The sequence below is a fragment of the Heliangelus exortis genome, chromosome 3 (genome assembly GCF_036169615.1).
Source record: "Heliangelus exortis chromosome 3, bHelExo1.hap1, whole genome shotgun sequence".
NCBI lineage: Eukaryota > Metazoa > Chordata > Aves > Apodiformes > Trochilidae > Heliangelus > Heliangelus exortis.
Genome location: NC_092424.1, coordinates 52,967,044 through 52,979,745, shown reverse-complemented (window position 1 = coordinate 52,979,745; position 12,702 = coordinate 52,967,044). Strand labels below are relative to the sequence as shown.

General features: G+C 38.3%; 1 protein-coding gene across 1 annotated transcript in view; it reads left to right on the top strand.

Moving 5' to 3' along the window:
- NOX3 (NADPH oxidase 3) overlaps positions 1-12,445 on the top strand; it is a 38,644-nt gene extending 26,199 nt beyond the window's left edge. The window contains exons 10-12 of the mRNA XM_071742442.1: positions 5,913-6,059; positions 9,309-9,433; positions 11,435-12,445. Coding sequence (XP_071598543.1) covers positions 5,913-6,059; positions 9,309-9,433; positions 11,435-11,561 — 399 coding nt within the window. The 3' untranslated portion in view covers positions 11,562-12,445. The remainder of the gene's footprint in view (positions 1-5,912; positions 6,060-9,308; positions 9,434-11,434) is intronic.
- Positions 12,446-12,702: the final 257 nt, after the last annotated feature.

Genomic DNA, 12,702 nt, shown 5'->3' with positions numbered 1-12,702 from the left:
GGTTAAAAGCTTCCACTTGTGGTATAATTACAAATAATTTAATCTTCCTCAAAGTATTCAGCACTCTCTTTCTGCCATGATGAGTACCATAGAAATGTCTATTAAGGAAATAAATAAGAGGTTTTTCCTTTTTTAACAACTTCATTTTGATTTGAGTACAGCTATCATTACAGTTATTGAACTAATATTTCTTAGTGTTGCCCACATACAGTTGAGATATAAATACTCATAGCTTCCATAATGTCTGCAGCTGTATAATTTTAAAAACCAAGCAAATCAAAAGGACTACACATCTATCTAATTGATTTTTCACAATTAAATAGCCTCAGAGCCTTCATTTCCCTGTCATTTATTGCAATGAGGAAGGGTACTACTACTAGTCATGGATGGAAAGTTTCTACTGGATTTGGTTATGCATAAAATGATCTTTTTTTCATTTAGTGGTCTCATTTTTCAGATAAATTGCTGCTGAAATTGATAAAATTGTACTGATCCATCAGATGCTAATATTAGCAAACATCCACTTTCTCTTTTACCCTGTATAAGGACATAAGAAAGGTCCTGCTGAGTGCCACCAAAGATCCATCTAGTCCAATATCCTGCCTCTGACAGTGGCTTTTCATGAACACCTAGGGAAAAACATACAGACCAGAAAATCATACAGTGATAAGACATTAGTGGACATTTTTTGGCCTTTGAGCAACTTGCAGTTCAATAATGTTTTGATACAAGTGCTGCATCTCTATATTTAATATCCCTTAGTAGATTTTTTTCTTCCATGGATTTGACTAATTGCTTTCTGAACCACAGCATGTTGTGGCAATAAGTTCAACTCCATATTGTGGGGAAAACAAAACCAATCTCTTCCATTTGCTTTAAGACTGACTGTCCTTACCTGAGGTGACCTTCTGCTTTGAGCTCTATCCTAGCCCACAGCCTTTTCCACAAAACATCTTCTTCTGAGGACATAAAAGCCTGACCTCTTTTTGTTGTCAAATGTAACCATTTTTCTGAGCTGTGTTTAAAACAGTTTATGCCTCTTGCTTCAAATTTAGGGGTTTGAGTCTGAGTCCTGTCCTTCATTTATATATCAATTAATTAGGCTGAGGAAGACCTCTGATCTTTTTTGGTATGCTGTAGCCCATGGGTGGTGTAGGATACTCAGGAGCAGAAAGGACTGGGGTTTTGCAGGGAGGTGCCCAGCTGCAGGTGTAAGAGGGTTGTACAGGGACTGGTCATGTCTATGAGGGAACAGCAAGAGTCAGGGATGAAGTTGGCATCTCCTCCTTCATCACCTTTTACACCCATTTGGTGAAAAACTTGCTTTGCCCAGATCTGCTCCTCCACCCCTGTCTTCAGGGAGCAGGAAGAAACGGATGGTCACCAACAGATAATTATTAATAACTTTCCACATGATGGGAGCTGATTTACAAAATATGCTCTTCCACGTTACAGGAAAGAGATATTGAAGCTCTTGCACTTCTCTGTTGTACAAAATTCAGGATGTGGGTAACCAAATGATTACTATGCATGCATTGCAAGAGATCAGAGTATTACAGAAACAAGTGACTACTCAAACCCCTGAATTACAGATCTGATTAATAGCAATACGGTGTCTAACTCAATTTGCAAAAAGAGCACTTGGAAAATTTAAGACAGTTTACTTGGGCAAGCTAATGAGTGTAGTCAATGGGGATAGGGTGGGTGGAGACTAATGAAACATAAATGTAAATAGATTTTTAAGGGTCTGTTACAATCCACCCTGTGGTCGATGTAACTTATTATTTGGATCCCACAAGAACAAAGTCCAGCCATGAAGGGTCGGGTGCAAAGAGAAAGTTTTATTTGGTGGACAACAAGTAGTACAAGCAATGTGAAGTGACCCAGTAAAGATTTGGCAAGTCTGTTGAGGGAGGAAGAGGAAGAACAAAAGAGAGAGAGAAGAGTATCACCATCCAAGGATTCTGCTGCATCCTGATGATCCTTCTTCCTGGGGTGGCCGTCCGGTCCTGGGTGCCAAAGAATGAACACGTTGGCATTTCTTATGTGCTCCTGGACTAGATTAAAACTTCAGGAATGTTGCTGTTTCCACATTTCTCACCCTACTGTAAGCAGACCAGAACCATGGTCCAGACTGGCCCTTATCTAGCCCAATGGCTGCTAGCCAGTCATTGGCCAGTTAGCTGGAGGCATCAGCTCACTGCTGACTTTATCTGGGCAAGACCCCTCACCTGACTTTTCAGTCACTGTGCTTATCAGGAGTCATTTGTCCAACACTCAGCTTGCAAGTTTGTTGTCTGAGGCAATAACCTGACTGGAACCTCACAGGGTCATAAATTATTGCAGTTGGTTAAAAGTATGAGGCTGGCAAGAGAAAATATAGGATTCAGAAAAATAGTTTAATCATAGAAATGCACTGATGTTGTCTTTGTTCTACAGTTATAATGAGGACTAATTTTATTGTGCATTTATTGCATTCTAATTATACATGTAATATGTTTGGCTATGCTATAGGCAGTCAGTGAAAAGAAAGGGAGACTACTTTGTAAACATTTATTTTAACATACTATACTAGAAGCCCTCTTTGATCTAAGGGCAAAGGAGACCTTTTACCCTTAGAACATACTGACATACTTCTTCACTACTTTTTTTTTAGGTTTATAATCATGGCCAAAAGTACTACTTATTATGACAGGCTTTCTTCATTATCAAATGTTCTCTGCCTCTAACATATGAAAATTAGAGGCAGTGCAATGGGTACTGCTTCAGTGGACATGCACCAGGGATGAGTTTAAGGAATTTCTGCAGCTTCAGAAAGCTACATCCTTTCTCAAGAGGCCTATGCCAGGGGTGGCTTGTCTCAGGTCAGGTAGATTGGCTGTTAGCATGACAGCTAGGACCACAACAAGCTAAAATCACTCCTTCAAGCTCCCAAGCCTGGTATACTGGAAACCTGTCTCCCATTTCAAAGATTAAATTTTTCAACTTACCAGCCAGCTTTTCTTCTTCCCTGAATGCGCTTGGCTCCCAGTCCTGTCCACATGCTCCCACTTGCTACCCCGTGCACAATTCATTATTCATTTAGAAGCACATGCCTTCTCTCCACACATGTGTACTAAATATACATTTCCATAAAATGAACTGCTAAAAAGACTTGAGAAATAAGATGATCAAGTAGAAGGTGGGGGAAGAAATTTCTAACTACAAATCAACAGCCACGGTGTGATATGGACTGACAACACTCAGTGGGCTGATTTTTTAGGTGCTGAGGATGTAGAACAAGGAAGGGCTTCAGGTTTCAGACATTAAAAAAAAAAAAAACTAAACTAAATAAAGGTTAGTTCTATAAATCTTACCTAGTTTTTTAATTTAAAATAATGCTGCTATTGGTCTCAAAAATGAAATGTTATCAAGTCAGTGGACTTGCTTTTTCCCCATAACCTATGCCAGTATAAATCAGCAGCAAATCCCTCTGTAAAACAAGAAGCAAAACACTGAAACAGAAGGGGAAAAAGCAAACAGTCAAGATGCTTGGTACTGCAGTTCTGCAGATAGTCCTGTTCCTGGTCTGTAAAAATACCCTGCTTAACCCTGAATGCTTTATCTCTGTTTCCTGGGATCATACGTCATTTATATTTCCTACAGAAACCACAGATGGTCCCTTACAGTACACTCAGATCTAGGAAACATCTCAAATTATTGTTAGTCTCTTTGACCAAATCTCCAGTGAAGCATGGTGTTACCATATTTTTCTCCCACTGCCTTACCAGAAGTCTGACAACCTAGTCCATTAAATCTTCAGGAAATGTCTTTATAGCTTTCTGGTTGCTTCTTTGATTTTTCAATTCTGAAGTGTCTAATATGTGTCTTTATCTCATTGATCCTATGGAAAATGGCTACAATTTCCAAATCATCAGAGCTCCCACAATGTTTGCCTTGGGAAAGACCTTTTAGACTACCTTTGTTATTGAGGTATAAAAAAAAGACAGAGAGGCTGGTGAGCACAAAGAGAGATAGATTGGAGGAAATTAAGGGATTTTGCAACAAAATAAAAATCACAGTCACAATAAAACAAGTTCCAACTATCCCTTTGTTATAAACTTATACATTGACCTCTATGCCATTCCTTTTCCATCTGAAATTGTGTAATTTTAGTCTTCCTCTATGTTTGTGAATTATTTCTTTTGAGGCACTATAAAAATAGAGGCACTATAAAAATAATTACACTCAAAATTACACTGCTCGCAGAGGCCCATCCAAGGTCTGGTGCCCTCTCTTCAAAAGTAATGATGGATTGTGTGGCAAGAGCTACAGAATTCAAGAATTGCAATCAGATTTGTCTTATAGCTGTGGTTCAGCCAAGCGTCAGGGTTGTGCATAGGCAGATATCCAGGGAACTTCCTAGCTCATGTACACAGCTGGACCAGATTGAGACAAGGGACTGAGCTGAGACAAGGGATGGGCTGTACTCCCAATCCCTTTCACAGCACAGCACTGATGGAGGATATTTCCAGGTGGGAAATTCTGTCTGTCCTGAAGACTCCCTAAGGTAGGTCCTTTTTGGCCTAGGATAAATGTATGTATCAATGTCTTGATTAAGATCCTGAAAGGGGAATCTCATAAGTTCTGAGACTCTGCAGGCAGTTTCTGCTGGAAAGTGGATTAATTTGTACACAGATAAGACATATGCAAATGGTCAACAGAGAGTATTCCTGCAGAAGTGGTTACACAGCCTTTTATACATAGTTCATTCGTTAGAAGATGCTTTATATGTAGTTAAGACAATAGATCACAACAGATCCTGCATGTGCTGCAATGGTCATAATGGTCCCTGGGCCAGCTGGCTTTAAGAACTAAGTAGAAGAAGAGTTTGAGGAGTCTCATCTGATCCAGCTGAAGATGCCATTGCAAGGACTGTTGAAAAAGAAACTCTCATCGTTGTATGAACAGTGACTAAACATCTTGTTTGCAAAATATCATTCCTTATGCAAGCATAACCCTATGCCAAGATCCTAATAAATTAGTTTCTTGGCTTTTTTTAAAAACAATCTCTCTGTTCTGTTTGTGACTGACTGTAGCAGAGGAGGAAGAGAGAAATAAGGCATAGGAATGGTTGAAGGATTGAAAATTAGCCTCTCAGTGACAGATTCCAGGAATGTTTCATTTACAATTTCTACCTGGGGAACAAAACTTTAATAACAGGCTCCCCAATCTAATAAACAACTAACACAAGATCCAGCACATGGAAAATTAATATAGAGAAATCTGGAAATTTTTAATGGACAGGAGGGTTTCAAACAATTGAAAATAAATCATGGGATTCATTTTACCCTTTGGTAACTTTAAATTACAGTTTCATGTTTCTCTAGAAAGGATATGCTCCAGTTGAAACAAGAAATGCATTTTAAAAGAAAAGAGAGCATTCTTGACCTGTTTTATACAGGGTATCTGACTTGAAGAACATAAATGTATCTTTTGACCACATCAACTGTTATCCTATGCCATGGGGTCTAGAAAAACAGGAATTCCTTGCTTCAGTGCTGATTGAAACTGAAATTACATCTTAAACAAAACTGAAAAGAAATCCAGAATTTCCAGAAATAATCAAGTTATTGGCAAGAAAAACAGGGCTAGGTATTATAAGTCAAAACTGAGATGAACTGGCAGGCAGAGTTGGGAAACTTGTATATTGCCTATCTATCTTCACTAGCACATTAATGTATTCACTCAATGTTTTAAGATGAAAATGAAATTTTTAGAAGATAGAAACTACATCATCGAAATTATATGTAATTATGTTTAAATTTACAGTGGAGAAGTCACACATTATGTGGTTAATGAGTTGCGCCAATCATCAGAAAGTTTTATTGAAAGTTCGCTTCTTATTATATCTCTTTACTTTTATCTGACAGGTTTATTTTTACTGGATTTGTCGAGACCCAGCAGCATTTGAGTGGTTTGCTGATCTTCTGTTCCATTTGGAAACAAAAATGGCTGAAGAAGGGAAAAATGATTTTCTAAGTTATCATATATTTCTTACTGGCTGGGATGAAAGTCAGGTAATAATGAAACTCTTGTGAGTCTGAGTTAATGTACCTTGCTTTTCCAGTATGGTAACATATGGAACAGGAACAGCTGAATAAATGATGGATGAAGCAGAGAGACAAAGAACTGTAAATATAAAGACACCAACCTGTCTGTTTCCATCTCACGTTTGGGAAAACTGGAATGGAGAAATCCATATAGTGATCCTTCCAGTCCTGTATATTGTTCTGGGCAGTGCTGATTACCAGGTGTCTCTCAGAAAAATGCAGACAGCTTTTCAGAAGCTTGGGCAGAGAGATTTTGTCCACATCTTTAGTATGGTCTTTAAATAGATTCTGGAATTTCCGTACTGAAACACAAAAGGTTGTATAAAAAGTGTGGTTTTGTTGACTCTTATTATTTACTGTAATTTACGTTGTTCAAATATATGTGCAGTGCATTTTTGAAACCTGCTGCACTTATAATACTTTGGCAACAAATTTTACTGTCTAATTCATGTTGCTTGAAAAGATATTTTCTCTCATTAACCTTAAATTTGCCATCTCATAATTTCATTGGGTCATCCCACTTTGAGGCACTTCATCCTTAGACTGGGATGATTATGTTCAACTTCTTTAGTCTTTACCTGGACCCAAATGAGTTGATCTTATCTCACTTTTTTTTTTTTTTTTTTTAAATGGATTACTCAGATCACCCTGTGATTAGAGTTAGGTTCCTGCCAGAAAAACTCTCAAAGGAAAGTCTTTCCTCCACTGTTTTATTTCCTGCTGTCTCTCTTGAATGAAGGACTGTCTAGTAGAGATTAAATAGATTTCATAGAGCTTTTCCCTTCCTGACTCTGCTGCTCTGCTGCCACAGAAAACCACATTGTTTCTTTTTGCTTTCCTTAGGGTTTCTGTCATGTAATGAGGTATGTGCATAAAACTGTATTCAGGAAAAATCTACTCCCATTGTGAAGTATATGGCAGTTACAGAAACTACCACTCTGCCTGAGCAGAATCACAGGGTATTACCTAAAACCTCCTTTGAAAGAAGCTATTAAGGAACATAAAAAAACACAAAGTTGCCCTCATTTCTCAGCTGCCATCATCCCACTTCCCTCTTGGGCAAACATCAGGCCAGAAATCAAGTAGGGAGACAACTATTCTTGCTGGGAAGTCTAACTCTCTTCATTCGTGTGCCCCTCACTTTTCTGAAGTGCCTCCTTCTCTTCAAATCCCATTGTCCAGTCTCCTGTCAGCACTGTCTTGTTATCCTGTGCTGCTGCTTAGGTGACAGAGGACCATCCCTGAAGCTATGCTGCTTCCCTGCCTACACTGGTACTGCTCTTGCTCCTTGAAGCCTTCCAGCATCCCACCTATAAATGGCTGTGGGGGAAGAAGAAAGCTTTTAAATGGCTGCTGCTTCTACTCTGACCAAGCCCAGGGAACTGTTCTAGATAACAGTTCAACCTTCTTCAGACATCTACAAACCTCCCCCATCTTACAGGTCTTCATTATCTTTAGAAATTCTAGTTCATCACTTCTCAAAATTTGAGCTTCAGCAACAGCAGTATTTGGATGATGCTTTACTTTACTTTACCCTTAGAAAATAATAAAACCAACATTCGACCCATTCTCTCCCTGTCTCACCACATAGATGACCAGTAGTTTGGTGAATTTGAACCCAAGTAGGATGGGCAATTTACACCTTCTAGTGAACACTCATTATTGGCAGATGTTTACCACTCAGACATCATGTTTGTTTAACGTTCCAAGGTCTTTGTGGATGTCATGTTGGCAATAGATAGTGAAATAGATATGGCACATGTCTGCCTCTGCTTGGACTAGAAATCGTGTTTCAGCATATTGCTCCTTGTAATAACCCTGCAGTTCCCAGGTAATTTTAATGCTGTGAGCTAATGCAAGGGCTCACACCAAAAATGCTGGAAAAGAACTCTTCTCAAGAACTCTGTGGAACTCTGCTCTGTGGCATAGTTTTGCCTTAAACAATTTAAAAATCCTGCAGTTCCCCACCTGCCACTCCCAACAATCACTTTAAGTTCTTTCTTGGACTGCTCTCAATCCTCCATGACACTGGACCAAAGTAACAAGAAGAACCTTTTAGAAACATGACCTCTTGTGACAGCTTTTCTTGACCAGAATAACTGAGTTGTTGTGCAACATGGGAGACTCATTAGCATCAGAAACATGCAATATTCCCAGGAAATGGATCTAAATTTCAGCAACCACTTCTGCAAGAGGTGATAATGATGCCTAGTTCATGCTAGGGCTTGAACTAAATGCAAAGTCCACCTTTTAACTTAACCTTCCTCTGGTAATTTCTTGACGGTGATAATAACAATGATACTCAGTAGTGAAACCAAGTGTATGACTCCCATGCAATAGCAGCACAATTAGGAGGGATGGTGGTTTTGGTTTTAAATGCATCTGGGAAGTACTTAAATGGTATGGTAATGGGTGTAGCCTAGGAGCTGAGAAACAGTAAATGCTCATGAAAATCAGGATTTCTTTTCTTGGCACTGGGAGCTGTGCAGGTCACTTAGCAGTGCTTCATCTGAACTAATCCACTTTCTGCACCTGCCTTCAAGGAGACGGGGTCAAAACATTTGGGGTTTTACCCCTGCCAAACTTTTCCACTGTCTTTCCCATCAGCAGCAGAATGCTCTGGACTTAATTAAAGTGCATGTAATTGATAACATTTGTTGTCAAACTCTGTTACAGTACATCTTGCTCCCTTTCCTAAACCCAACTCAGCCTTAAAATGCTGGGTGTCACTTCAGGACCTGGAATGAAGGAAGTATAGGTTGATATATTCAAAAGGTTTAGGAATATAAGATCTAGCTGTAAAAGTGACTGAGGTATCTAGGCACAGGTCAGTAAAGATAGGTATTTAATCCAAACTCATTTTGAATAGTCCATCTCAAGAAGCAGAATTCTTTTGAGGTTCTGGGTAATTTTGGAAGTTCCTTTTACAGTTCTCATAATCTTGTGAACTCTTGAATAGTCTCTTCTCTCCTCTTCTCTCCTCTGCTCTGCTCTGCTCTGCTCTGCTCTGCTCTGCTCTGCTCTGCTCTCCTCTCCTCTCCTCTCCTCTCCTCTCCTCTCCTCTCCTCTCTTTTCCCCACATGTGGTAATTACAGGGTTTCCATTCCTTCATTAGTACTCCTATCTTTCACAGCAAAGCAGCATTAGTTCTTTCTCCTCTTACTTGGAGTATATGTTGTTGACTCTAAAATAACTACCTCGTAATTTTTCCTTTAGGCTACTCACATAGCCCTACATTATGATGACAAGATGGATGTAATTACTGGGTTGAGACAGAAGACCTGCTATGGAAGGCCAAACTGGGACAATGAGTTTAAGCATCTAGCCGAAAATCATCCTAGGTAAGGCAGGTTGGCTTCTAACCTTGTTAGGTAACTCTTCTCTCAGCATAAACAGCAGGAGAAGGGGAGGGCAGAACTTTATAAATGACCCTTTAAAAATAATTTAGGGGTTTTTGCTGTGTGGAAAGAAGATTTATGCTTAATGAAGCTTTTAATGAAGAAATCTCGGAAAGAGAATGCCAATAAAATCTAATTTTTGGACAAGAAAATCTAATATTTAGAAGTATTTCAATATCCTGGCCTTTGTCCAGATATAATTGAAACACACAATCCAATTACTGTTCTGCACAAAGGACAAAGTAGCATTAATTTCCCTTGAAGATGGTTATTAAAGAGATAAACTGTGATTTTTTTTCTTATGATGTCAAGGATATGTTTGTTCCCCTAACATATTTGGCTACTCTTGCAAGACTATGCTGTTCTGTTATTAGTTCATCTCTGCTGGCAAAGACAGTTCATTTGAACCTGGTGGATTTGCTAGTGGTCTGAGAAAAGCTTCTTTGTTCCTGAAAGCCTTTGAAGCAAGAATTGGAAATATTTTGTGTTCAGCAGCAGAAAATTCCAGAATCTTTGTGCCTCTTTATGATTTCCATTTACCTGATAATGCAAAATAAAGGCTTGCACTTAGGAGACAGAGATACAAAAAGGAAAAGAAGAAAACTTTTTTTTTAAGATGAAAAAGACCCAAGAAAAAGCTGAAAAGGAGGAGATCAAAGAGAATACAGTAAGCTACAAGGAAATTGCAAAAATAACAGTAATAGAGAAGCCACTTGATGGTGGTCAAAATAACTACAATCAGGAAATACAAAAGATTAAAAATAGGTTAAAAAAATGAGGTTAAAATATTATTTTCTGAAGACCTTTTGCAGGGATTCTACTGCATAAACAGACCATTAAAATTATATTTGAACCATTACATTTTGATACATTTGGTTTTGTTGTTAAGTACAAATGAGAAAATTCTGGGTTTCAGATGCTCAGGGAGGGAGATGGACATTAACTGTCTATATTGGATCTTATTGTAGTCTCTTAAAAAAGCCAGGGCTAAAGTGACAGAAAAATCTGAATTTCCTTTTGAACCTATATATCCACATTTTTGGTCAATGCTGGACTTTTTGAAGAAAACCTTCTGTTAAATACTTTCCTTATGAGAAAAAAAAAAAACAACCCAAAACTGTCTTTTCTTGCTCTGAGTTACGGAAGGTTCAAGAGACAAAGAAAATTAGGAGTTTCTATTGTATGATGAACAATCAGCTTTTATGAACTGACTACATTTGTAACTGTGTTTCTGTAGACTGAGCTTTCCCCAGCAACTTGTGTGCATCTGTACATATGTCTTAAAGCAATGTGCTGTGTGTGAACTGAGAAGGCACTTTATAGCAAGGAGCCGGGTTTCCAGTTTACTGTAACAGACTTGTGAACTTACAAATACAATTGTTTGTTACATTAGTCTTGTTCTTACTTATAATATACTTAGATGTTCTTACTTATAATAACAAAAATTGTAAATAATTAGTTCTTATAATCGGCCGTTTAGATAGAAAAGTGTTCAAATTTTCTGGCAGAAAAATGTTAAAATGAGGAGGGGGGGGGAAAAATCTCAGAAGTAAGTGAGAATTTTGTGGTTTTGTTTGTTTTTCTTTTTTTGTTATTTTTGTTTGGTTGGTTTTGTTTTCAAAATTACCTCACCTAAAAAAAAGCATTGGAAATTTTCATCCAAAGCAAGGTGTTTACTTCTCTGATTAAAAAAGGCTATGAAGAACAAAACCAAAATATTTCATGACCTCTAATATAGCAAACTAAATAAATAATGCAGTAAGAGATAATAAAGACTTAAATATTAAAATAATTATATGGTAATGTTTTGTGACAGTAATAGATTTTTTCAAATGTGTTTCTCAAAAATACATTTCAAGAGATGTAAAGCCAGAGGCAACCAAAAAGTACAGTTTATTCATCTACTCTGTTACTTGCATGTTTTTGTTGTTATTGCAATTACAGCAACAGTATTGGAGTATTCTTCTGTGGACCCAAGACTCTCTCTAAGATCCTTCAAAAGACATGCAACTCATATTCATCAGCTGATCCAAGAGGAGTTCAGTTTCACTACAGCAAAGAAAGTTTCTAGGCTGTGTTCCTTAATTATATAACAGATATTACCAAATAGTGTATTTTTTCTTCACTTTCTTCTGTCCTCTACTCATTCTGCAGCACACAGGCCATATGTTAGGAGCTGTAAATTGAAGTAGTTGCATTGGATTCAGTAGAAAAATGCCATTCTATGCCAACTAAAGATTTTTACCCTGCCCTTAGCCTTTTCCCTCAAAGAAGAAGGGATGATTCTCCAATGTTTACTTAATGATGCTGTGAATCCATCTACATCTGTGTGAAAACAAACACAATCTACTAACCTTTGAAGAAAAAGGCATGAGTAAAATGAACATTCAGAAGTGTAACCCTGTTGTGTATGATCAAACTGCTACCACAGGCGATATTCTTGCTGTTTAATCATGCCCAAACATTTAATATGTCTGTGCATGGCATAAGCTAATATGTTCTGAGGATTAATATGTTAAGGAGATTCTAGGAATTTTTGCACTCAGCAAATGAATCTCCTGAGACAGGCAGTTGAAACTGTGGAAAGTTTCAAGTGTCTTTTATCTGTCACATGGCTTCAAGGCCCACTGAAGAATGAGCTTTAAAAGATACAGAATCATGGATGTATGACAGTGGCTGAAGTGGGAAGGCATCCTTGAACATCATCTACCCCAACCTTCAAACATTTGCATTCTTCCAGTTCTCAGGAACCTCTCCCATGACCATGACCATTCAAAGATAATGAAGAATGGCCAGCTCCCTTATGTCTTCTGAGTGTATCCCACCAATTTGCATGGAGTTATTTAAAAGCTCATTAACCTGGTCCTCCTTCACTGATGGTAATTTTGAATTGCTTCAGATTTTTGCACTTGCCTCAGAAGCTTGGGATCTCTGGTCAGCCTCACCTTTAAAGGTTGAGGTACCTCTACCTTCTCCATGGCCTTAGGCAGCAAGTCTCTTATCCCATCTAGCAGCAGACCAGCATTTTCATAATCTTGTTTTTGCTATTCATGCATGCATAGCAGCCCTTTCTCTTGTCCTTCACTTGTCCTTCACCAGATTCAATGGGCTTTGCCTTCCCTAACCCCATCCCTGCACACTCAGCGTGTCTATAGTACCTCCTGCATTACCTGTACCTCTTCCACCTTTTTCCCATAGGGAATTTGATCATT